The sequence below is a fragment of the Nuphar pumila genome, chromosome 5 (genome assembly GCF_984573655.1).
Source record: "Nuphar pumila chromosome 5, dmNupPumi1.hap1.1, whole genome shotgun sequence".
NCBI classification, from domain to species: domain Eukaryota; kingdom Viridiplantae; phylum Streptophyta; class Magnoliopsida; order Nymphaeales; family Nymphaeaceae; genus Nuphar; species Nuphar pumila.
Window position 1 is genome coordinate 94,352,748 of NC_143253.1, and position 25,870 is coordinate 94,378,617.

General features: G+C 38.2%; 1 protein-coding gene and 1 long non-coding RNA gene across 2 annotated transcripts; one reads left to right on the plus strand and one right to left on the minus strand.

The window, feature by feature from the left end:
- Window positions 1-11,497: 11,497 nt before the first annotated feature.
- Window positions 11,498-15,948, plus strand: LOC149837837 (uncharacterized protein At2g27730, mitochondrial-like). Its single transcript, XM_090007512.1, has 3 exons — window positions 11,498-11,663; window positions 14,589-14,627; window positions 15,564-15,948. Exons 1-3 carry the CDS (start codon window positions 11,550-11,552, stop codon window positions 15,768-15,770), a joined length of 360 nt encoding a protein of 119 aa, XP_089863638.1. The 5' UTR covers window positions 11,498-11,549; the 3' UTR covers window positions 15,771-15,948.
- Window positions 15,949-24,507: 8,559 nt separating this feature from the next.
- LOC149837838 (uncharacterized) lies at window positions 24,508-25,666 on the minus strand. The gene is made up of 2 exons (XR_016432131.1): window positions 25,522-25,666; window positions 24,508-24,699 (listed from the first exon to the last, which is right to left on the minus strand). It is a non-coding gene; the product is annotated as an uncharacterized LOC149837838 (long non-coding RNA).
- Window positions 25,667-25,870: the final 204 nt, after the last annotated feature.

Here is a 25,870-nt window from a genome sequence, read left to right on the forward strand (position 1 = left end):
GCATATCATTAAATGATAAAATACTCATTTGAGCAATATGCTCATGAAAGACTTTAGGTGGCAAACCTTTGGTAAGTAGATCTGCAATCATGGAGTTTGTGTCAGTATGTTCTATAGATATCTAATTATTATGCACTCTTTTTTTAATAACAAGGAACTTGATGTCAATATGTTTTGACTTTGACGAACTTTTGTTGTTATTGGAATATGGCACTGCTGAATTATTGTCACAAAACAACTTTAGTGGTCTTTCAACATTATTCAAAATTCTCGGCCCAATGACAAAATTGTGTAACCATATTCTATGATTGAATGTCTTATAACAGACTACAAACTTTGCTGGCATAGTGAAAGATGCAATGAGTATCTGATTGACACTCCTCCAAGAAATAGCTCTCCCGGCCAACAGAAAAATATAACCTGACATGGATCTGTGACTGTCTTGACATCCAGCAAAGTCAAAATCAGAATACCCAATGATCTCCAACTGATCTAACTTATTGTATGTGAGCATGTAACCTTCTTGTTCTTTGCAAGTACCACATAACCCATTTGGTTGTTTTCCAATGATCCATCATTGAGTTACTTAGATATCCGCCTAACATCCCAACAATGTATGCTATATTCGGACGTGTACACACTTGAGCATACATAAAACTCCCTACAACAGATGCATAGAGAATTTTTTCCACATCTTTAACTTCAAATTGGTGTTTAGGGCACTGAACGAGACTAAACTTGTTTCCCTTAGCAACAGGGGTGTCATCTGGTTTACAATCCTTCATGCCAAATCTATCCAGAATCCTTTCGATATAACTCTTTTATGATAATTCAAGAATAGTAGGAGAATGATCTCGATGTATCTGGATCCCTAATACAAAAGCGGTGTCACCAAGATTTTTCATTTCAAATTTCTTTGTCAGAAATCTCATGTTTTTGTGTAATATGCCTATATCATTACTTGCAAGTAAAATATCATTGACATATAAAACTAGAAAAATATATTTACCTGCACTGAACTTATGATATATGTATTCATCAACCACATTCATCTCAAAACTAAATGAGAGGACAACTCGATGAAATTTATGATACCATTGACGAAAAGCCTACTTAAGTCCATATATGAATTTCTTTAATTTGCAAACCATTTTTTTTGCATTGCATGAAACAAAATATTTCAGTTGTACCATATATATATTGTCTCATCAATATCACCATTAAGGAATGCAGTCTTTACATCCATCTGATACAACTCTAAATTATAATGAGGCACAAATGTCATCATAATTCTGAAAGAGTCTTTCGTTGAAATTAGAGATAAATCCTCTGTATAGTCAATGCCTACCCTTTGAGTAATACTTTTACAACAAGACGGGTCTTATATCTTTCTACAATACCCATTGATTCCCTTTTAGTTTTAAATATCCATTTGCAACCAATGGGCTTCACACGTTCAGGTAATTGGACAATATCTCATACGTTATTGTCTTTCATGGATTTAATTTTCTCATGCATGGCATCTATCCACTTTTGAGAGTTAGAACTCTGTATAGCTTGATGAAAGTTGATTGAATCATCTTCCCTTAAGCCAGTGTCACCCTCATGTTCTTGGATAAAAATAATATAATCAACTGAAATTGCTCTTCTCCTCTCTAGTGGATTTTCTTATTGGCACTTGTTCTTGAGTTACTTGAAGTATTATTTGAGGTGTTTTTTGAGGTTGTTGAGTTTGTATTCTAGAAGAAAAAACTTGATTTTGGATAGGGATATATAGAACATTGCCTTGTTTTGGATTTGTTGGGATAATGTCAGAAATAAAAATCTGATCATTGTCAACAACAACTATAGGAAGAGAAATAAACTCTTCTTCAAAAGCAATGTCTTTTACTTTATCACTCCCTCCAAACTCAACATCATCAAAGAAATAAACGTTTTTCGTATAAAAAAAGAACTTATTCACAAAGTTATAAAATTTAAAACCCTTAGATCTTTTAGAATACCCAACAAAATAGCAGCTAATTGATCTTGAATCCAGTTTCTTTTTATGTAACATATATGGCTTAGCCTCAACTGAACATCCCAAAATATGAAAATATTTCATACTAGGCATTTTTCCTGTCCATATTTCATATGAAGTCTTGGTTACTGCTTTAGTAGGTACTCTATTCAGTACATAAGTTGCAGTCTTTAGTGTCTCACTCCAGAGGGACTCTGGTAAAGTAGAATGAGAAATCATACTCCTTACAATATCCTTTAAGGTCATGTTTCGTCTCTCAGCAACACCATTCATAATAGAAGTGTCTGGCATGGTGTACTGAGCGACGATACCACATTTCTTTAGAAATTTAGCAAAGGACCCTGGACGTTATTCACCTGATCCATTATATCTACCATAGTATTCACCACCATGGTCAGATCTGACGACCTTAATCTTTTTGCCAACTTGGGTTCCAACTTCAGCCTTAAATGATTTGAACACATCTAGGGACTGAGACTTTTAATGAATCAAATATAGGTACCCATAATATAAATAGTCACCTATAAATATAATAAAATATTATTGGCCATTCTAAAACGCCATAAAAAATGACCTACAAATATCTATATAAATTAGTTCTAAGACGTTTGTTATTCTTTCGGCACCTATTTTCCTTATGTTTTTTTGTTTCTCTTTTATGCACTCAATACAAACCTGAAATTCGGTGAAATAAAAGAAATCAAGAATTTCACTTGTCATGAGCCTTTCAATTCTTTGTTTAGAAATGTGATTTAAGTGCTTGTGCCATAATAAAGAAGAATTCTCACTAGCTAATTTTTATTTTATACCATGAGAACTTGAATGCAAGGTTTCATTATATAAGACAACATTATTAAGTAAATATAGATTATCAACAATAGATAAAAAATAGGTCCCAATAAGATTTGAATCAAGAAACGATTTAAATTGACTATTTCCAAATAAAAAAGAATAATCAGATTTGTCTAATGCGAAAAAAAAAAATTAAATTTCGTCTAAATGACAGTACAATGTATGTTTCTTTCAAATCTAAATAACTATCATTCTTTAATAATAATATAAATGTCTTTATTGTCTCAACTTGAACTGATTTGCCATCGCCCACATAGATGAATCTTTCAATATCAATTGTCATTCAAAAACTGAAGCAACCCTATATAGACACTTATGTGAGTGATAGCACCAAAATCCATCCACCAAGTATGTTTGGGTACAAAAGTTAAATTAATCTCAGAACAAACTAAAGTAAAGAGCATACATTTCTTTTTACACCAAACATGATATTTGGTAGAGTCTTTCTTTATGTAACCATCCCATTTGCAAAAGAAACAACTAGACTTTAGATCCTGATGTCTCTTTTGTTTCTTCTGCGATTGAGAGTCCACTGTAGCTTACTTATTTATTTTCTTTTTCTTAAATTTGTCCTTAAAGGCTATTGCCAAGTGAGCACTTTTTGTCTTTTCTTGCTTCATCATTTTCTCTTCTTACATACAGTGGAAAATGAGCTCATTAAGAGTTCATTTGTCCATATGACAGTTATAACTGACCTTAAACTGACTCTATTGTAAAGAAAAATATATCAAAACTAAGTGCACGAGTAAGTCCTCAAACAACTCTAACTTTAATGCCTTTAGTTTTAAGCAAAATAGAACATTTACATAATGTACTCCTTAATGTTTCATTTACCTTTATACTTTATTGAAACAAGACTCGAAAGGAGAGTGCTTGTCTCAGCCTTTTCCTTTTTAACAAAACATTTTTCGATTTCCTCAAGGAACTTCTTGGCATTAACCTCTTCAGACATAGTGCCTCTGAAGGTTTCCGAAATTGCATGTTTTATGATCATAAGACTCATATGATTGGATTGATCCCACCGTTCATTTTTTTTTATTCTTAGTGAAACTTCTATCTATAAGAGCATGTAGTTGATCCTCTCGAAATGCAAAGTCTGAATCCATACACCCAAGAACAATCATAACATTCTCTTTTCAGTTTTTAAAGTTAGAGTCATTCAAAAAAATCATCGAATTGATACTTGCAGATATTGTAGAAGCAAAAGTATTAACTGAATAAAAAACAAAGCAAGCTTATAATTAACATACATATTCACATTCATTAACATAAACTGACATATTTAAACTCCGGTGAACCCCATCACAAGATACCTGACACTACATTGACATTTAGTCTTTATATAGAAATGTCAACTTGTAAGTGGTATTCTTTATCACACTAATCAAAGATGGATAATTAATCATGTCAAACAACAAGCCTTTCTTTGGACTGACTTGTTATTCACATGAAAAACTTGATAATCGTTCCATATTTATTACTATATATATATGTATATATATAGCCAAATAGTAATATTCTTTGTGCCAATCACTATTCACATGAAACTCAAATATATAAACATCTCAATATCCCAAACAAGTCAATCTACACAAGAGAGATTACTTTACTAACATGTTTCAATCAACTCATTTTAGAATATCAGATCCTTATTCTGAAAAGAATACCATGGTTCAAATATGTGAATACATGCATATGAACAAAAAAAAAATAACCATAATCCATATAGGATCTAAAAGTAACTAAAGATAACCCTCTAAAGAGACCCAAAATGCATACTTAATGGCCTCTACCTCATAAAAAAATTATGTCCCCCCCTTTTTTTTGTGAGTTTCAAAGCACATGCGAAGGGGTCTGTCCGACCCAGAGGGTCGGACCAAGCCCAACAAATCATAGCTGAAAAAGAAGGAATGAGCCATCGGGTCGGGTTTGACCAGGCCCGACCCACGGGTCAGGTTACACTCAACCCAATGCTGACAGACACCACCTAACCTAGTTTAGTCATCGCAACTCAATGGAGACTGAACTAGGTCAACCACCCCCTGAAGGAAACCAAAGCTGGCCTGACCCCAACTGGAGGCTGAAACTGGCTCGAGTTGCAGGTGGAGGCTGAGCCCGGCTTGAGTGATGGCTGAATCGGCCCTCGGCTATTGTCGGCCCCGAACAACCCGACGACAGTGGTTGGGGTGAACCGAATGCCCCATACAGCGTCGCTAGACGTAGCTGGCCCTTGGTCACCGAGCAGTGGCTTGGGCAAACCGAAAGCCCCAACCACCGTCGATGGGCACCATTCAACGTTTAGCATGGGTGAATAGTCTGGGGGGGGGGGGCAGGGTCGGCACCCCCGCCCTAGTCGCCAGAAAAGTGGAAGGGTTGATCGGCCCTTCCTCTAACCGAAACCGAAATGAGGAGGGGCCGATCAACCCCTTCAATGTCCAGACCAAAAGTGGGAGGGTCGGATTGGCCCTTTTGCGTCCGGGCACAGTCGAATGGTGCGAGGAGGGTCGATCGGCCCCCCTCCGCCTATTCCCTAATGGAAGACCAAAAAACATGGGGGAACGGGGGGGGGTGTCCGGCCCTCACCGGACCAGTAAGAGGTCAGGGAGGACCATCCAATCCTTCCTCCTCAATAATTGTGCCTACGCCAAAGGCCGAATGATGTCTAACAAGCCGTCGAACACTGTCTAGTGGTCTGCGGCCACTGAATAGGGTGAGCCACCAGTCCGGTCATCCTCCAACGATGTCGTCACTCAAGACAAATAAATTTTTTATTTATTTATTATTAGCTCCTAATGCCAACAATCAAAAAGGGAAAAGACTGAATCCAATGGGATTCTGACAACCCAATAAAGAACATACAATGACAAAATTATATATTTCAAAGATTTAACAAGAACAAGAGGCTCTCATACCAATTGTTGAAATTTTAAATTTACAAAAAAAACTTTATTTGATCGTTAACCTTGTTCATGCTAAATCATTGAAAAGAATAGAAGCTAAACTTGATGTGAAAGCGTACATGAATCCATTGGTGCTCCAGTAGATCTTTTACGGGTATTATCTTTCAGAACCTCTATACGTGGCCTTGCTTTCTTCTCTAAACCTAATAAGAGAGGGACAATTTTCTTTCTTGATGGGGAGGCAAAAGAGAACAACCACTATATACGATTTTGATGACCATAACCTAATTATAATCACTTTAGAGCCTTTTTCTAATTTAACTTATCATAAAATCAAAAATTGACAAATGAGGGCACATAAAGTCTCTACACATAATATAATCATACCATATGAGATATCATATAGTGCAATCGATCACCTTATATGAGCCTTAACCTTAGAAAATATATAATATGTGATTAAATATATGTAGACCCACACGATTTATCTAACATGAGAACCATGAGAGTAAGTTTTACCTGACATCACCAAAGGAAACCCACTTCATATTGTGTCTTGCACACCTCATCCCATTTCAGCAGGTGAACTTTCTTTCTATCTGTGTAGCCCTCCTATAGGAACTGACAACTATTTTTTTTTTACTCTTTATCACTGTCGCATGCAACATAAAAGAGCTCATCCAACGACTGCAATACAGAGCGAATGAGCACTAAACGTGCTCCCATCACAATATTTTTTCTATTCCACAAATCTAACTTTGCTCAGAACTTTTTCAACAGTGGCTCTTGCATGTAGTTACGTAGTCTGCCCTTGAAATGGGGTAAATCAAGATAAGAAAGAGGTATATTTTGCCCCCTTTCGTCCACTTATTCGAGATACATAATGCATCTTGTTGTAAGACATGTTAAAAGATATAAATATGGACTTGTCCTTGCTTATCTGTAAGTCTGATGAAGTCTCGAAGACTGACAACTCATGTGAAAAGGTCTCAATGGATTGTTTGTGATCTCTAACAAAAAATAGTGTGTCCTCTGCATAAAAAGAATGCCACTCAAAACTATCAATCAAGACCCAAATGATGGGATGTAGTTTTAGTTGGTGGTTGATGTCTGGACAACCTCTCCGTAACAAGGAGGGATAGCCCATAATTGGTGGCTGACGTCCCCATCAATGACAACCACAAAAGATGAGGAGGGAACACAAATCATGATTTGCCCTTTTGCGTCCGAACATAGTCGAATGGTGCAAGGAGTGTCGATCGACCCTCATCCGCCTACGCCCTAACGGTAGACCGGAAAACCTGGAGGGAGGGGGTGTATCCAACGCTCACCGAACCAGCAAGAGGCTGGGGAGGACCATCCAATCCTTCCTCCTCCTCAATAATTGTGCCTGCGCCAAAGGTCGAATGACGTTCAACAAGCCGTCAAACACCGTTCAGTGGCCTGCGGCCATCGAATAGAGTGAGCCACCGGTCTCATCATCCTCCAACGATGTCGTTGGTCGAGACAAATAAATTTTTTATTTATTTATTATTAGCTCCTAATGCTGACAGTCGAAAAGGAAAAAGACTGAATCCAATGGGATTCCGACAACCCAATAAAGAACATACAATAATAAAATCATATCTTTCAATGATTTAACAAGAACAAGAGGCTCTCACACCAATTGTTGAAATTTTAAATTCATAATTTTTTTATTTGATCGTTAACCTTGTTCGTGCTAAATCATTGAAAAGAATAAAAACTAAACTTGATGTGAAAGTGTACTTGAATCCATTGGTGCTCCAGTAGATCTTTTACATGTATGATCTTCCAGAACCTCTATACGTGACCTTGCTTTCTTATCTAAATCTAATAAAAGAGGGATAATTTTCTTTTTTTATGGGGAGGCAAAAGAGAACAACCACTATGTACGATTTTGATGACTATAACTTAATTATAATCACCTTAGAGCTTTTTTTTTCTAATTTAGCCTATCATAAAATAAAAAATTAACAAATGAGGGCACATAAAGTCTCTAAACATAATATAATCAAGATAGCATATAGCGCAATCGATCACTTTATATGAGCCTTAGACAACATATAATATATGATTAAACATATGTAGGCCCACATGATTTATCTAACATGAGAACCATGGAGTAAGTTTTACCTGACATCACCAAAGATAACCCACTTCATATTGTGGCTTGCACACCTCATCCCACTTCAGCAGGTGAACTTTCTTTCTATCTGTGCAGCCCTCCCATAGGAACTGACAACTGTTTTTTGTTTACTCTTCATCACTGTCGCATGCAACATAAAAGAGCCCATCCAAGGACTACAATACAGAGCGAATGAGCGCTAAACGTGCTGCCATCGCAATATTTTTTCTATTCCACAATTCTAACTTTGCCCTGAACTTTTTCAATAGTGTCTCTCGCATGTAGTTACGTAGTCTGTCCTTGAAATGGGGTAAATCAAGATAAGAAAGAGGCATATTTTGCCCCTTCCGTCTACTTATTCGAGATACATAATGCATCCTGCTGTGAGACATGTTAAAAGATATAAATATGAACTTGTCCTTGCTTATCTCTGTAAGCCTGATGAAGTCTCCAAGACTGACAACTCATGTGAAAAAGTCTCGACGGATTGATTGTGATCTCTAACAAAAAATAATATGTCGTCTGCATAAAAAGAGTGCCACTCAAAACTGTCAATCACGACCCAAATGAGGTCTACAGTACACGGAGTGATAGAGATCAAAACATGATGAGTAAAATTCAATCTGGTGATAGGGATGTGAATGGCTCATATTCCAGTTTGATGTATCTAATACTATATCTGACTAATCAGATGTGGGTCAAATCAATTCAAATTCAAATTCAAATTTGGATTAAGACGATGAAAAAGCTCATATCAAATCTAGTTTTTTACAAGTAAACATATTCAGATTTTCATTAGATTCCAATATTCATTGGATCCCCCCCAAAAAAAACCACCAAGACCATATATACATCCTATTGTAATTGGATATAGCTTTGGCTTACCAAATTCTACTAAATGGTTGACTTTGTCATAAAAAATGGTCATAATCTCTCATAAGATTTTTGTTTAATTATTTTCTTAATTTCTCTCTCGCATAAAATTCTACTTAAAAAGTTCTCTCTCTCTTGCTATCTCTCTCAAAATCCTACGTAAATAGCTTTTCTAATTTCCATCTCTACTGAACATTCACCTTCCCATTTAATGAAATGTTGCATGACGTGGTTATTCCAATAAGAAAAATGAGAAATTTTAAAATACCCCCAAATATTTTTGTTTAATTCAAGTCCACACTAAACTTTTCAGAGTTTGCAAATACTTACCAAAGTTTTTACTTTGGGTTAATCACCCCCAAACACAAACTAATGTAGGATTGATCTTGGGTCAACCTAACTCATGTTTTAAAGTTATTGTTTTACCTTTGTAATTGGCAAAATAAAAGTACTTGTTTGACCGTTTGTACGGCTCTCAACCAAATATTTTGAGTAAAAAGTTAATAACTACTTGAACTCTTTATGCCCCCAATAAAAAACAATATGATATAAAACTTATTATTAATTATTTAAAAAAAATATATAACTTGAATTATAATAAGCTAATCAATCCAACAATCACTTAACCCACAAATAGCATGACTGATCAGTTTGGTTCCTCAATAGCTAACCTCATAAATATCTGAACCTAAACTAAATGCATTTTCATTTAACCTAAAAGTAAATCTGGTTATAGTTGTCAAGTTCTGCTATTGGAAGAATCAATATCAATTAGTTATTGTCATGATGGTGGTGACCATGCGTGCTCTAAGCACAATTAGGTATGTTGGTTCCTCAATAGTTGACCTCATAAATATCTAAATTAAAACTAAATGCATTTTCATTTATCCCAATAGCCAATATGACTATACTTGACAAAAGTTTTACTATATCAATAATCAAAATCAATTAGCTATTGCCAATGACTATGTGAGCTCTAAGCGCAACTGGATCCATTTGGTTCCTCAAGAGAGAGACTTGTGATAAGTGAAAAAAATAAAATTTTCAAAAAAAAAAAGTAGTTTACTAAAAATTATGCTGGAGACAACACCTTTCACTTTACTTGACTTGAGATGACCATTATTTTTTATGAGGTGCAACATCATTTGGGTCTTCCGATGAATCCTCACCCGATGGTGACTTCAGTCAAGGATTGAGTTAGGTTATTTTATCAGATATTTTGGCAACTATCACATTAAGACGGCAAGCTTCAAACACACTAGCTGCATAGTGAGTACGCGGCAGAGCAGAGTGGCGTTGTTCGCGATCATGTATACAATCATCGGGTTAGATTCCTTTTGTACTTGATGGGTGTGATCCTCTTTTCTTTAGGTGACAGAACCCACATGCTTTGCTGGTATGCTAAATTTGTAGTAGAGTCGAGCCGATATAATTGGTATTGCAGGGTACTGGCTTACTCTTACCACTGCCTCAATTAGGGGTGGCAATCTTGTCGGGTTGGCGGGTCGCATACCTCAACACGAACCTGACCGGTTTATTAAACTGGTAACCCGACACAGTTAACCCGTTTAATAAACGGGTTGGGTCAAGTAAACGGGTTGGCGGGTGGGTTCGGGTAAACGTGTAAACGGGTTGGCGGGTCGGGTTCGGGTAAACAGGTTGGCGGGCGGGTTCGGGTAAACGTGTAAACGGGTTGGCGGGTCGGGTTCGGGTAAACAGGTTGGCGGGCGGGTTCGGGTAAACGTGTAAACGGGTTGGCGGGGTGGTTTGGTGGGTCGGGTTTGGGTAAACGGGTTGACCCGTCCGCCTAACCTGTTTATTAAATGGGTCAGCCGGGTTGCCGGGTTGGCATACTCCTAACACGAACCCAACCCGTTTAATAAACGGGTTAGGCGGGTCGACCCGTTTACGACATGAACCCGTTTAAGCCAAACCCGAACCCAGCTAAGAAGCGGGGGTTGGCGGGTCGTGTCAGATTTTGCCACCCCTTAGCCTCAACCCATTCATTATGAGGATGATGATGCTTTGATGGGCTTCACCCTCCTTCTTCAGGTTTAAAATTGCTTTTCTTTCTTAAACTTTCCTTTTTCTACTCCTTCACATTTCTTATGTAGATTCGTAGCTATGCTTGGTTTTTTATGCACTTCTTGGATGTAGGGATACACGAGGATTCCTGTCAACAAGATGGCTCTTTCACCACCTACTGGTTGCCCTGGTGTCCTAACTGAAAAGATTGACTAGATAGGTATACATGAAAAAAAAATTATTAGAGAAACTCACCTTGTGGCAAGACATATGGGTATAGTGGTTATTTAAATAAAATATAACTAAATTAATTAGAGGTAATTAAATTACAGTTATTTGATTAACCTAAGTAAAAACTTTGGTGAGCATTTGCAAACTTTGAAAAGTTTGGTGTACGCATGAATTAGGTCAAAACGTTTGGAGGCCCAAGTCCTACCCATTCGAGCTTGGCCGCGGGCTGCCCGGCTGTTGTCCAGCCCAAGACGTATCTTTGCGACATAGGTTTTGGGAGCAGCGTGTATTCTGAAATAAAAATTATTAAAGCAGGAGCTAAAACAATAACAATAATCAAATGTTAGTCAGCTTCTTGTAAATAGAAGTTAAGTTGGCGGGCTTTTGTAAATTAAAGGAGATAAAAGAAAATTTAAAACCCCTCCGAGAACGAGGGATCCGATTCGAGAGAAACCCTAGAGAGAAGAAGAAGAAGAAGAAGAAGAAGAGGAAGGGTGTACGGATGGCGATGGCCAGCAGAACCGGATCGAGGGCGATCTTCCGAATGTTCTCGAGCGGCGGGAGCGGGAAGATCCTCAGCGAGGAAGAGAAGGCCGCCGAGAACGTCTACATCAAGGTGAATGCCACCGATCTCTTTCAAAACGTTGATTGTAGTTTCCGAGCGGTTTATTTGGGCATTCAATCCGCTTTTTGTTTGGAATTCCGTAATATGGATTTTCTTAGTGGGTGTTTGGATGCACGGACTTATCCAGAAATTTGAGATAATTCGTGATGCTTCATTGTGGAGTACAATGAGATATCCCGGATTATCCTACTTTCCTGGGTGAACGGAGAGTGATAATGCGTTTTGGAGCATATGAAGGGGGGGGGGGGGCTTGCATGCTCTCATTTATCCTGATAAATTGGAATTCTATGTTGTGCTATGTGGTTCAAATATCCCGACATTTTATCCCATTTATTAAGAAAAGTGGGTACATTAAAACTCCCTTGAGCTTGCTGGTGTTGTCTTAATTGTGACTGCTTGATGCTTCAGGGTTGAGAAATTATTGAAATAATTAGGGTTCCAAGATGGATTGGTACCTGAGGTTCTGAAGATGATTGTCCACTGTGAAAATTTCTGCATGTTTCGACGACACCATCTTTCTACATTTGTATAGTTTGCCTTGGAATCCTCTTTGTAAGACACCGATCGTGGGTTTTGCCTGTATAACCCGTAATCTGAGATCGGGAGTGGTGTTTCTTCTTTTCTTGAAGGAGGATGATTATTCTCGGGTTCTTGAGAGTTGCTTGTATTTTCATTGCATTGATTAAGATGATTTTCCGTCATGGTCTGCCTCGGGATATTTGCTTCTAACCTTGATGCTTTTCCGTTAGAGCTTCACTCATGTGTTGGACGCTGGGGATGTATGTTGTGTGGATTCCAAAGATTTGTTGTTTGGATTTCGCGAGGAGATATGTGTCCATGTTTTTCAGGGTTTCATTAAGGAAAAATACTCTCTGTTGTGTGGAAACAATGGTACCACCATCTTTTGATTAATATCTGAAGGCGTTCTGAATAGAACTTGAGCTGTTGAGATTATATCTTGTTGCCGCATGATTTGTTTGGGCCTGTCAGCTATTTGTCTAAGACTCAAATTTGGGAGGCATTTTATGACTAGTTTCAATCTAGGACTGTGGTTGTACTTGGTTAGTGGTAAAGCCTTCTTCATTTGCTGGAGGTTGCAAGTTTACTGTATCATGTACCTATGCCAGGCAGCTCTCTATCGGCATGTAAAAATTATTATAAGAGCAAAAATACTAGTAAAAAGTTATCATAAATATACAGCAAATGATATGGGTGAAAACAAATTACTTGAACATGTTAATATGGGTGCATGATATGGATGAAAACAAATTACTTGAACATGTTAATATGGGTGCATGATATGGATGAATAAAGGCTTTACTTTAATATAAATACAGGCATACCCTAAAGCTAATGGTCTTGTATAATAGGATATTGCACAAACTCTTTAAAATAGTCCCATATCAATGAGGTTGAGGGAGGAGCCCCCCTTCCACCTCTATTTAAGAGTCTGTGCCTCTTCGGTTTAGGCACTCTGAATTTCAAAGCCCATTCACGTGCTTACTGGCCTGCCCATTCACATGGATAACAGGAATTTTCTAAGCTACCTGGGCATCACTTTATGAAATAGTAAATACTCTTTTAAAAGGTGGGGCCAAGGGCTGTTGTAACTGCGGTAATCCTGCGATATTATTGTGATAATCTCGCGATATATTGAATCCATGCAAGATTTTCAAAATCTCCAATATTCTCGTGAATATTTTGTGCTTTTAATATGGCAAAAATATCACAAGATTTTCAAAATCTCAGCAACATTTGTTACTATGCTTTGTAATGGATAATGTGAATGTCTATAAGAAAATTTCCTGCAATTGCGAAACCTAATGAGATCGCTTGTGTGAATGAGGTGCCTCGTGATGAATTTGTGTGTATATACATATAAGTGTGCATGAGTCCATGTTTGCCACACGTTAAGGTGCTTTTACATGATGTGATCATCCAAACACCAAAGTGCTTTATTGCCAGTTAGGATGCAAGTCAAGAACACACTCTGCTAGCTTTGACAACACGCTCATCAGAGCTTAAGTTGCTCTGTATAGCATGATTGGCTCAAGAATCCACTTTTATATCTTATGATATTCTTATAATTGGGCTCATGACCTCAAAGGGAAAAATTGTTGTTTTCTAAGACTATTGACCAGTTATTACTACAAAAAATATTGGTATATTGGTTATGATTAGCAAACTTGACCTCTATGGTCGTGCATTACAGATTGTGGTGGCATCCTTTTATTAAATGACCAGTGCTAATAGCTTCTTAGAATAATACATGTACCAAAGCTATGCACTATACATGGAATCGGTGATGTGTTGTGGAGATGGGGCTGTCAATGGGCTGGATCTGTGTGAGAGATTTGGCCTTACCTGTATCCCAATTTGTAGATATGGGTGTTCAAATTTGGGACACTCAAGCCTTTCCATAGGGGCTTAAACCTCTTTAAGTAAGAAGAATATGCTTCTTTGCCTACCAAAGAGGCTTAAGCCTCTAAGGCAGGCATACCTAGGAGGGATTAAAGGCATGGACTTCTAAAGCCTCAATATAGCCTTTTAAAACCCATGGTTTTATTTGTGAATAAATGAATAAAGGCATAATTCAAGTACTATTTGTCAATGGCATAGATGCATTCAACAGAGGAAAGAACCGAGACGTGTACACAAAAGCTGGCCTGAAATCCTACACAGCATTTTGTAGGCCTTCAAGTAGCTATTCTTATGTTCTGATTAATTGGATGCTTCCTTTTATTAACACCTTTTAATACCAAAGCCAGAGTTGTAGGGAAGCCATTTCCCAAATCCCTTTTAAGTTCTTATAAGTGAATGTTCTTCATTTTTCAACCAGGATCTGAATTTTGTTAGTTTTTGTTCATCCTAATTGCTTGTATGGTTGTGAAACTAAATATTGCTATTATTTTGCAGAAAATTGAACAAGAGAAGTTGGAGAAGCTGGCTCACAAGGTATGTTTGCCTCTGATTAATAATAGGCACAAACGAGAAGCAGCAGCTAGAAGTGTTGCTTTAGAATGCCACGTGCTTATTACAGTGTGATTTCTGGCTATATTTTTGGCCATTTCTAGCATGCTGTTGGCTGTTCACGATGTTGCCATCCAACTATAGTGACATCATTCCAACTATTTCTGGCTTGTCCATGGCTGGATCATGGTAGGATATAGAAAGAGAACTGTTGGTTCATGAGGGAGGGCAATAGAGGGAGAAAAGGGCAGAAGGAAGGCCTCAAGAAATGAGGTTAACTTGTTGAAAAAATATCCCCTTAAAATTTTTCATTTTGGATTTGAATAGAGTTGGATCTTCGAAAAAATGGGTTGGTTTGTCTCCCAAACTTCGTGCCAACACAATTTTGTTTGAAACACAAAGTTAACCTGATTTTAACCTGCTTTACCATCTCAGCAGGCCCCGTTTTAGAAATTAAACTTCTGCAAAGGTTCAAAGGTATCGTATCAGTCTTATTTCAAACACTGGAAGCAAACTGGCATTCTTTAAACCTGTTACCGAAAAAGTTGGAGATTATGGTATCTTTTGTTTATATATGCTGGACTCGTGCTTTGTTATGGTATATATGTTGGACTCGTGCTTTGTTATGGTTCCCTTATCTATGCCTTTGAATGTTTTAACAAGATTTCTTTAAATAAACTAGGTCTCAAGAACTTTGTTTTATCTTCTTTTTCCATTTAAGGTTTTGCGTCTAATCCCAATCCTCAAGGGTAACTTTGATACTGGCCAATTTCAACTCTGTTTTTGTCTTTTTATTTCTCATTTTGCTTTGATATGCTATCAGCTCTTTGTATTTGAGATGGATGTAGTGACATGACCTTTGTTTTCTTCTTTTCTACTGAAGATACAAATTGCACATGTTTCCTCTTTTGATTTTGTCAGGGATATAAGCCAGAAGAACACTCCACAGAAGTCAAGACAACAGCCACTGATGCCAAATCAAGTAGTTCCTCGGCTTCCTCAGGTTCTGGCACATCAACTGACAAATATAGGAACTACGCTGTGCTCTCAGGTGTGATAGCATTAACAGCTTCTGTAGGATGGTACCTAAAGTCTACTGCCAAAAAGCCAGAAGATGTTCAAGACTGAGCTTCACCTGAACATTGATCACCATGGTCTCTCTGTGCATGCAAACTGCACACTTTCATTTGTTTTTCACTTTTTTTCCAGAATGAACTGTGTTTACGGGCATAAGGTGCTTGAGCTAGTCTCACAAATTCAAAATTTCTTTTTAATTATGATAAGGTGCTTGAACGTGCCTCGCAAATTTCTGTTTACATATGATTTCTTTTGTAGTGTGTGTGTGTTTCTTGTCCCAGATGTAGGTTTGAAAAATATTGCTTGACGGCTGATGGCTGCCGCACAAAATATAATAAAGTTATTCTTCAAATGGCTGCCAGCAACTGTTTTTCTTTTTAAATGATTCCCAGGTACAAAGTAGCATGAAGTGATGAAAACTTGATGTTGGCTTCTACCTGATAATTGGGACAGCCATATATATATATATATATATATATATATATATATATATATATATATATATATATATATATAGCATCATTTTCTCGTAGCTGTCTTAATAGCATTAGAGAAATGTAGTTGTAGGTTTTTTTTTTTACTTAATCTGAACTTGCAAATGTATGTTCAATAGCTTATTTAGCACAAAATATGTGTTGAATTAGGTATTTTTTATGTTTAGATGGTCTTTTAGGGGGGGACTTGAAAGCCAACAATCTATGTTGCACCAAATTATAAAAAAGTCACGTTTTTATGTTTATTTTTGAGTCATTTTTTTCAAAAGACGTGCGACATTTGCTTTGTAATTTGAGTTAATAAAATTTGATAAGCAGGCCAATTGTAGCCAGGCATTGAGTTGGCATGGAGCACATGAAGAGATTTTTTTAACTCAGGGTTCCAACTCTGTTGTGGGTAATGCAGGAGAAGAAACATCCACATGGCTTTGTGAAAGCAAATCATGAAGGGCATTTAGTGACTCTTTTTCCTGCTGGCCTTGTCTCTAGATCAATTAAGTGGAATACTGGAATATGGTATTAAAATGGATTAGTAGAGTCGGAATCTTTTTGAGTGAGAGAGCTGGACGGTTAGGTCACGCTATTATAACCGAGGGGTCTCTAGTTCAATTCCCCCAAGGAGTTATCCCCCAACTTGCCTAAAAGGTGAAAATGATAAGAAGATGAATGTTTTCTCTGTATGCATCATATGGAGATATTAGAGGCTGTAAAAGTTGTTGGGTTACCTTCTAATTCCTTCGAGGGGCGTCTGAATGCACGCAGGGAGGAGATGGCTATTGTTATTGATTTTTTTCCACCAGTTATTGTTCGAAGTACCACTGGGTTTTGAACCTGCAATGTCCCACCACAAGGCGACGTTCACTGACAGCTCCTACCAACCACGCGGAGAGCCCCTATGGTATTGCTGTTGAATTTTAATGCAACATCCCCAGCATGTCCCGATTCTCTAGATGACTAATTGCATTCAGACACATCCTGATTGGTTTGCTTAGCAATTCTTGAAAAGAATTTCATGAGATGTTTTGTACCTTTTGGGTGTCTTTGAATTTGTGCAATTGGGTGAAGTTGGCACCCAATCCCACCAGAATCCTCTTTTCCCCTGTTTTTGGGAAAAGCATTTTGATGAACCCAGTTCCACCCAATTCGATTAGCCCAAACACATCCTTCAGGTTCTGTTGGGGTTTCTTAACCTCTATTTCTGGTAAACCCTGCTGGTGATTCCTATTCTAATCTTCGTCCAAACTGCCCATAAAGAATGAACAGATTTTGTTCTTTCCATGCACATTGAATCTCTTCATTGTCTCTTTTTTTTTTTTAAACCAAGCTGGGGTTAGTCAGATCTCTACCAGTTATACAACTATACCATTGAGTTTTGAACCTGTAAAGTCCCAACACAAGGTGGCGTGCACTAGCTGCTCCTACCAGACAAACGGAGGCCCCGTTGGTATCTTTTTTTTTTTTTTTATGACAGAGAAACCCTCACTGAAGCGAGGAAAACCCTGGGTGGGGCCCCACGACCACCATGCCTTATGTGGCCCAGCTCTTAAAGCTACGGACATGAATCTATTCATTTGTGCTATGTATACTTTTTGTTTGCTTCTAATAAATAAAGAACCTTACTATGGTTCCCTTTTCTGATTCATTATGAGATTGACGCATGTAAAAACAAATAATAATACTAAACAAAACTGAAAACATTTCTTTCTACATTAAAAAAATCCAAGAAAAGAAGATCAATGGAAAAGGGCTTGGCAGATGACACTTAGATGAGTATGGGCTTATTTCTCCCTCAACTTCCTTGTTATAGCAAAAGCAGCCACTCCAATCAAGGCCACAGCAACACCAGAAAGTATGAGTGCTGACATTTTCTTGTGACCTGCATCTTTCTTCTTAGCTTCCTCTGCCTCCTGTTGGTACAGACCCAAGCAACATTATGCAAGCTAAGTAGCATTCAAAGAGTTGGATGCCCATCTTTTATGGATGTTAATAGGCTCAAGGAAAATTATGCTCAAAATAAATGAGAAAAATAATATGGTGGTTTGAAGCATGTGGATGTTAAAGAGCTCAGGGCAAGTTTATGCTTAAAATAAATAAAAAACTTAAAATGGTGATTTTCATGCATTAACCGTACCGCCATGAGAGTCTCATGTGAATTTCTAAAGAAAATGCACTTTTTTAATAGACATTATGTGTGTTCATTCTTTGTCAAAAATATTGGCAGTGATAGTTAAAATATAAAAAATATTGTTATTTTGTTTTATTTGTTAGGGGCATAAATTACAATTTGTTGAGGTATACAAAAGGCTTTGGACGTAAACGTTCACTCACATACACACATATTTATATGCTCGAAAATAAAATCTGTTAAAGAAAATTTTCTGCGAGCCAACATATAAAGATACCAAGTATCGTGCAGTTAGGTTCATCAACGGGTAGGATATTAAACACATTATGTAGTTGTGTTTAGGCTATGCTGAGTGCAGAAAATGGGAGACTCAAATGCAACTGTATGATTCAAATAATATTTAAAATATGAATTTTACTTTTTTTTTTATATTTACACGGAGAAACTGCCCCCATGATCAGAGACCTAGCCGCATTGGCACTGCCTGCCGTACTTACGATCACTGTCCTGGCAGCGTAAAACTCCATGGGCTTACCCCTTGCCCCCTGGGAGTCGTCACGCTTCAGCTTGCGCAAGGAGTGACGCCCATGAGATTTGAACCTAGACCGCCTGCCTAGCGGCCTAGGCCCATCCCACTAAGTCAAACCCCAACACATATAAAACACTTGGCTAGGGTGATATGGTTTGGATATCCGGCAAACATCACAGCTCAATCCAAACTGAATATTATTTCGGTTGGGTTCAGGTTGATCCAAATAATTTAAAGGTTGCTGTTTTATGCCCATATTGTTGGGTCCAGCCCTATCCCTAATTAATGGTGTGGGAAAGTAGAATAGCCACCCACTTCTCATTAATGCAGGAGAAGTTGAAGGGTCAGCCCTATCCCCTCATTAATGATGTGGGGAAGTGGAATAGTCGCCTAACTCCCATTAATGCAGGAAGTTGAAGGGTTAAAACCCATTCAGTTTCTGGAATGAGTCTAGAAGGCTCACTTCTAGAAGGTTCATATCTAGAAGACTCTATGCCATCTATAAATAGGGGTGCAGAGGCTGTGTGCTGGAAGGAGAAGGGTAGAGTGGTTGTGTGCAGTGTGCAGAGAGAGAAGAAGTAAGAGAGAGAGAGAGTAGAAAGAAGAAAAGGAAGGAAGAAGGTTTGTCACCACGCATTGATCCTCAGAGAGAGGTGTTGGTTGTGGTGTGGGCTTTGACTCGGGTTGTGCACCCGAGAGGTAATCTTGTATTCATTTCTTCCTGTGATTTCTTTTTTGTTATTATCTTTAACTTTGGTCAAGCTATTGGACATTGTACTCTCTACATTGTACTCTCTACTTTCATTATAGTGGATTATTCTCTTCGTGCCCCGTAGATGTAGGTCGTGTTGACCGAACCACGTAAACCCTTGTGTTGTGATTTGATTGTGCTTTTGTTAGATCCTATATTGCTTTCGCATATTTTTTGTTATCTTAATTTCTCTACAAGTGGTATCAGAGCAGGTTCGTGGAAAATCATGTCTTTTAAGTCAGTTAGCTCTAAGTTTGAGGTAGAGAGGTTTGATGGCAAATGAAACTTTTTCTTATGGCAAAAAAGGGTGAAAGCTCTACTTGCATAGCAAGGGTTGCACAAGGCTCCTGTCGGGAAGGCGAATAAGCCAGAAAGCATGACCGATGATGAATGAGATGATCTTGACTTGAGGGCTGCTGGTGTGATTGAGTTGTGTCTATCAGATGAAGTCATGTGTAACGTGATGGAAGAGAGGACAACAACGGGATTGTGGTTGCGGCTAGAGAGCCTCTACATGACCAAGAACTTGTCCAACAAGTTACACCTCAAGAAACAACTTTATAGTCTTCGTATGAAGGAAGGTACTCCCATTCTTGACCATCTTAGTGTGTTTAATAAGATTATTGCTGGTCTATTTAGTCTGGATGTTAAACTTGAAGATGAGGATAAAGCTTTGTTGTTACTAACCTCATTGTCACCATCTTATAAGCGTCTTGTGACAACCATAATTTATGGAAAAGAAACATTGGATATAGAAGATGTCACAGGTATACTAATTTCCAATGAAATTAGGAGAAGACCATCACCGAATGAGGATTCTGGTGAAGGATTGATGGTGAGTTCATCCAAAGGCAGGGGTCGGTCAAAGGACAGGAAAAATGACCACAGATATAGGAGCAAATCCAGGTCAAGGAAGAACATCACTTGCTATAATTGTGGAAAGAAAGGACACTTCCAGAATCAGTGCAAAGAGCCAAAAAAAAATCAGGAAAAAGGGAAAGAGACAGAATCATCAGAAACCAAAGAAGATACCACAGCCACAGTTGAAGGTGAGCTTGTGATTTTGTCTACTACTAATGATCCATGTATCTGTGTATGTCAGGATACAGATTGAGTCATAGACACAGAAGCCTCGTACCATGCCACACCACGGAGAGAATATTTCAGTACATACAGGACCGGTAATTTTGGTGTTATCCGAATAGGAAACACAGGAACGTCAGAAATTGTAGGTATTGGAGATATTCATCTCCAGACCAGTCTTGGGTACATATTGGTGCTCAAGGATGTCAGACATGTTCCAGACTTGAGGTTGAATTTGCGTTCAATAGGAAAGTTTGATGAAGAGGGCAGAAGCAGTGTTTTTAGCCAAGGACAGTGAAAACTCAGCAGCGGGTCATTGGTTCAGGCCAGAGGAAAGAGATGTTGTACTATTTACAAGATGCAAGGCAAGGTATGCAAGGGACAATTGAATACAACTAAGGACTCTTCTATTGATTTGTGGCACAGTCGATTAGGCCACATGAGTGAGAAGGGCTTGCAGATTCTTGCTAAGAGGGAGCAACTCCCAGAGTTAAAAGGTACATGTCTAAACTCGTGTGTTCATTGCTTAGCTGGTAAGCAACATAGAGTATCCTTTGTTAGAAATGCCTTTCATAGAAAATCTCACATTCTAGAGCGAGTTTATACTGATGTTTGTGGTCCTCTGAGAAAAAAAACTGTTAATGGTTTTACTGATGTGAAAACTTTCAGTGGTGCACTTTATTTTGTTACTTTTATAGATGACTTCTCTAGGAAGATTTGGGCATACCCTATGAAAACCAAGGATCAGGTTCTTGATGTATTCAAGCAATTCCATGCTATGGTTGAGAGAGAAACAGAAAAATAACTGAAATGCATCAGGTCAGATAATGGTGGCGAGTACACAGGTACATTCCATGAATATTGTAAAATTCATGGAATTCGCCATGAGTTGACAGTTCCAGGTACCCCACAACACAATGCAATTGCAGAAAGGATTAATCGTACAATTGCAGAAAGAATCAGGTGTATGATTACACAGTCCAAGCTGCCAAAGAAATTCTAGGGCGAGGCCTTAAGGACAACAGTTGATGTGCTCAACTTGTCTCTTGCTCATGCCTTAGCAAATGATGTTGCAGATAGGGTATGGTCAGGAAAGGATGTGTCTTACAAGCACCTGAGGGTATTTGGATGCAGGGCATTTGCACATATCCTCAAGGAGGAGAGGTCCAAGTTTGATGATAAGACGAGGCAATGCATTTTTCTGAGATATGGTAATGCCGAATTCGGCTATAGGCTATGAGATCCAGAGAAGCAGAAGGTATTCAGATCCAAAGACATGGTATTCTTTGAAGACCAGACACTTGAAGATATCAAGAAAGAGGTGTCAATTCAGACTTCTGCAGGTGGATCTATCCACTTAGATCCAGTTACTCCTCCAGTGGCACAAGTTGAAGGAAGAACAATGCAAGAAGATGATGCAGAGGCGAATGTTGATTTACCTGCAGGCCATGTTGAGCGGGAAGAAGTTAGAGAACAACATTTTCCAGAACCCCAACTGAGAAGATCTTCCAGAGAGTCACAACCTTCCAGAAGGTATTCTCCACATGAGTATGTGATGCTTACTGATGCAGGTGAACCAAAGAGTTACCAGGAAGCATAAGAGTGTGAGCAGAAAGAGCAATGGCTAATAGCTATGCACGATGAGATGGATGCATTGCAGAAGAACCATACTTATGATTTGGTGGAACTACCAGAAGGCAGAAAGGCCTTGAAGAACAAGTGGGTTTTCAGGTTGAAGACTCAAGAACAATGTTCTCAACCAAAGTACAAAGCTAGATTGGTAGTGAAAGGCTTTGGTCAAAAGCAAGGTATTGACTTTGAAGAGATTTTCTCTCATGTTGTTAAAATGTCTTCTATTTGTGTTGCTCTAGGTATTGCTGCTAGCCTGGACTTGGAGATTGAGCAGCTAGATGTGAAGACGGCTTTCCATCATGGTGATTTGGAGGAAGAGATATACATGGAGCAACCAGAAGGCTTTAAAGTCAAAGGTAAAGAAAATCTTGTATGCAGGTTGAAAAAAAGCTTGTATGGGCTGAAGCAAGCTCCAAGACAGTGGTACAAGAAATTTGATTCATTTATGGCTGAAAATGGATACAATAGATCGGCTGCAGATCATTGTGTCTACATAAAATGGTTCGGTGAGAATTTTATTATTCTCTTGTTATATGTTGATGATATGTTTATCCTTAGAAAAGATATGTCTAGAATTGACAGGCTTAAGAAGGAACTGAGTAAGACCTTTGCAATGAAGGACATGGGGCCAACAAAGGAAGTATTGGGCATGCAGATCTCTCGTGATAGAAAAACCAAGAAGATATGGTTATCACAGGAGAAATACATCGAAAAGGTGTTGGACAAGTTCAGTATGAACAATGCAAAGCCAGTTGGTTCTCCTTTTGCAGGTCACTTTAAGCTGAACTCGGAGCAGAGTCCATCAAGTGACGAGGAGAAGAAGAAAATGAAGAAAGTTCCTTATGCTTCAGCAGTCGGAAGCGTGATGTACGCGATGGTATGTACGAGACCAGACATCGCATATGAAGTAGGTGTTGCTAGTAGATTCCTTGCAAATCCAGGAAAAGAGCATTGGGCAACAGTAAAGTGGATCTTTAGATATCTCAAAGGGAGCCCCAAAGTTTGTTTAAGCTTTGGTGGTAGATCATCTGTCTTGACAGGTTACACAGATGCAGATATGGCTGGAGATATTGATACGAGAAAGTCCACATCTGGTTTTGTACTCACTTTTGCAGGGGGAGCTGTGTCATGGCAGTCAAAATTGTAAAGGTGTATTGCTTTGTCTACTATTGAGGCAGAGTACATTGCTCTTACAGAAGCTTGCAAAGAGATGTTGTGGATGAAAAGATTCTTGATGGAGTTGGGTTTTGAGCAAGACAAGTACTTGATGTACTGCGACAGTCAGAGTGCCATTCATCTCGCCAAGAATCCGAGTTTTCACTCAAAGTCAAAGCATATAGATATCAGATACCATTGGATCCGAGATGTGTTTGAGAAAAATTTGCTTCATCTTGCAAAGATCTTCACAAATGATAATGGTGCAGATATGCTGACAAATGCCTTACCGATGGAGAAACAAAATACATGTCGGTAATTGGCCGACATAAACTTCAGTTGATTAGTTGAATTGGAGTATCCCCTTGGGTTGGAGGGGGGAGATTGTTGGGTCCAGCCCTATCCCTAAGTAATGGTGTGGGGAAGTGGAATAGCCACCCACTTCTCATTAATGCAAGAGAAGTTGAAGGGTCAGCCCTATCCCCTCATTAATGATGTGGAGAAGTGGAATAGCCACCTAACTCCCATTAATGCAGGAAGTTGAAGGGTTAAAACCCCTTCGGTTTCTGGAATGAGTCTACACTACAACAAAGCAGTAGATTAACGACGACCACATTCCGTCGCTAATCCGTCGCTAACCATGTTAGCGACAACGCGGCGACAGTATGCTTACGTCGCGAATATTTCGACGCTAACTGGTGACAGAATAATTCCGTCGCCAAGTCCGTCGCTAATTGCGACGGAATAACGAGCGCTATATTCCGTCGCCAATCCGCCGGTACTAAACGGCGACCACGGCGTGGCGACGGATTTAATTCTGTCGCTAAGCCGTCGCTAGATTAATATGAATAGCGACGGAATCATCCGTCGCTAATCCGTCGCAAAAACGAAAAAAAATCAAAAAAAATTTATTTAAAAATTAATTACCGAGAACTGTACAATTTATATTTCCTGTATAATTTATATTTCCTGTAAATAAAAAACAAACCACACAAAAAAATTCATATAACAAGTATCTATAATAATTAATCGTTCCACCTTAAAACTAAGAAGTTTAATTATTTACAATTCAACAATTACAATTAGGAAAAATAAAAAAAATAGAACTTCTTCAACACAGTCCTCTAATCATCGCCAAGATTTTGTGCGTCTTCTTGTTCATTGTCTTTATCTGTCCCTTCAGCTCCACTACCCTGATTATCGCTAGCAGCCTACACAAGAAAAGAACAGTCAGTATTGATAAACAAAATATAATGAAATAAATTACACACTATATGTGATTCTATCATGTGCTCATGTGTGATCTAAGGCAATAAAAAAACTCTATATGTGATTCTATCATGCTCATATGTGTGCTAAGGCAGTCAAAAAATTGAATATGTGATTATAGCATGTTCATATGTGTTCTAAGGCATATAAAAAAACTCTATATGTGATTCTACCATGCTCAGATGTGCTTTAAGGCAGGCAAAAAACTATATATGTGATTCGATCATGCTCGTATGTGTGCTAAGGCAGTAAAAAAATTGAATATGTGAATATAGCATGCTCATATGTGCTCTAAGGCAGGCAAAGCCAAAAATTTTATATGTGATTCTATCATAAATGATATATAACATGTTCATATGTGTTCTAAGGCAGTTAAAAAACTCTATATGTTATTATAGCATGTTCATATGTGTGCTAAGGCAGTAAAAAAACAGAATATGTGATTATAATATGCTCATATGTGTTCTTAGGCAGTAAAAAAACTGAATATGTGATTATAGCATGCTTATGTGTTCTAATGCAATCAAAAAAACTTTATATGTGATTCTATCATGCTCATATGTGCTCTAAGACAGACAAAAAGTTAAATATATATATATGTGATTCTATCATGCTCATATGTGTGCTAAGGCAGTAAAAAAATTGAATATGTGATTATAGCATGTTCATATGTGTTCTAAGGCATCTAGAAAAACTCTATATGTGATTCTACCATGCTCAGATGTGCTTTAAGACAGTCAAAAAAACTATATATGTGATTATACCTGAGAGGGACCTGGAATCGAAGATCCCCTATCCTGAACAGCGGCCTTGATCTCATTTCGGAGAAAGGGGGCGACGGTGTATTGGAAGTAGTTATTCAGTGATTCATTAATGATCTCGCGTACATCATCACCAGAAAGAATAGTCGGCTGCTTTGAGCTTATGTCGGCGCAAGAAGTTGGTGAGCCGTAACTGGAAGAACCAATAACTGGTGAAATGTTCATATTACTCCCAAACCCGAACACGCGACCTTTTTTGGGTTCACCTGCTGCAGTCACCCATGCTGTAGGATCAAATGATGGATGCTGAGTAGCGTCTTCGCCATATCGCTCTACCATTTGTTGCTCATAT

Bases quoted from the DNA above. Each gene is read 5' to 3' on its own strand.
- LOC149837837 (XM_090007512.1), top strand. From the start codon at position 11,550: ATGGCGATGGCCAGCAGAACCGGATCGAGGGCGATCTTCCGAATGTTC. The intron at 11,664-14,588 runs GTGAATGCCACC...ATTATTTTGCAG, and splicing joins CCGAGAACGTCTACATCAAG to AAAATTGAACAAGAGAAGTT. The intron at 14,628-15,563 runs GTATGTTTGCCT...TGATTTTGTCAG, and splicing joins TGGAGAAGCTGGCTCACAAG to GGATATAAGCCAGAAGAACA.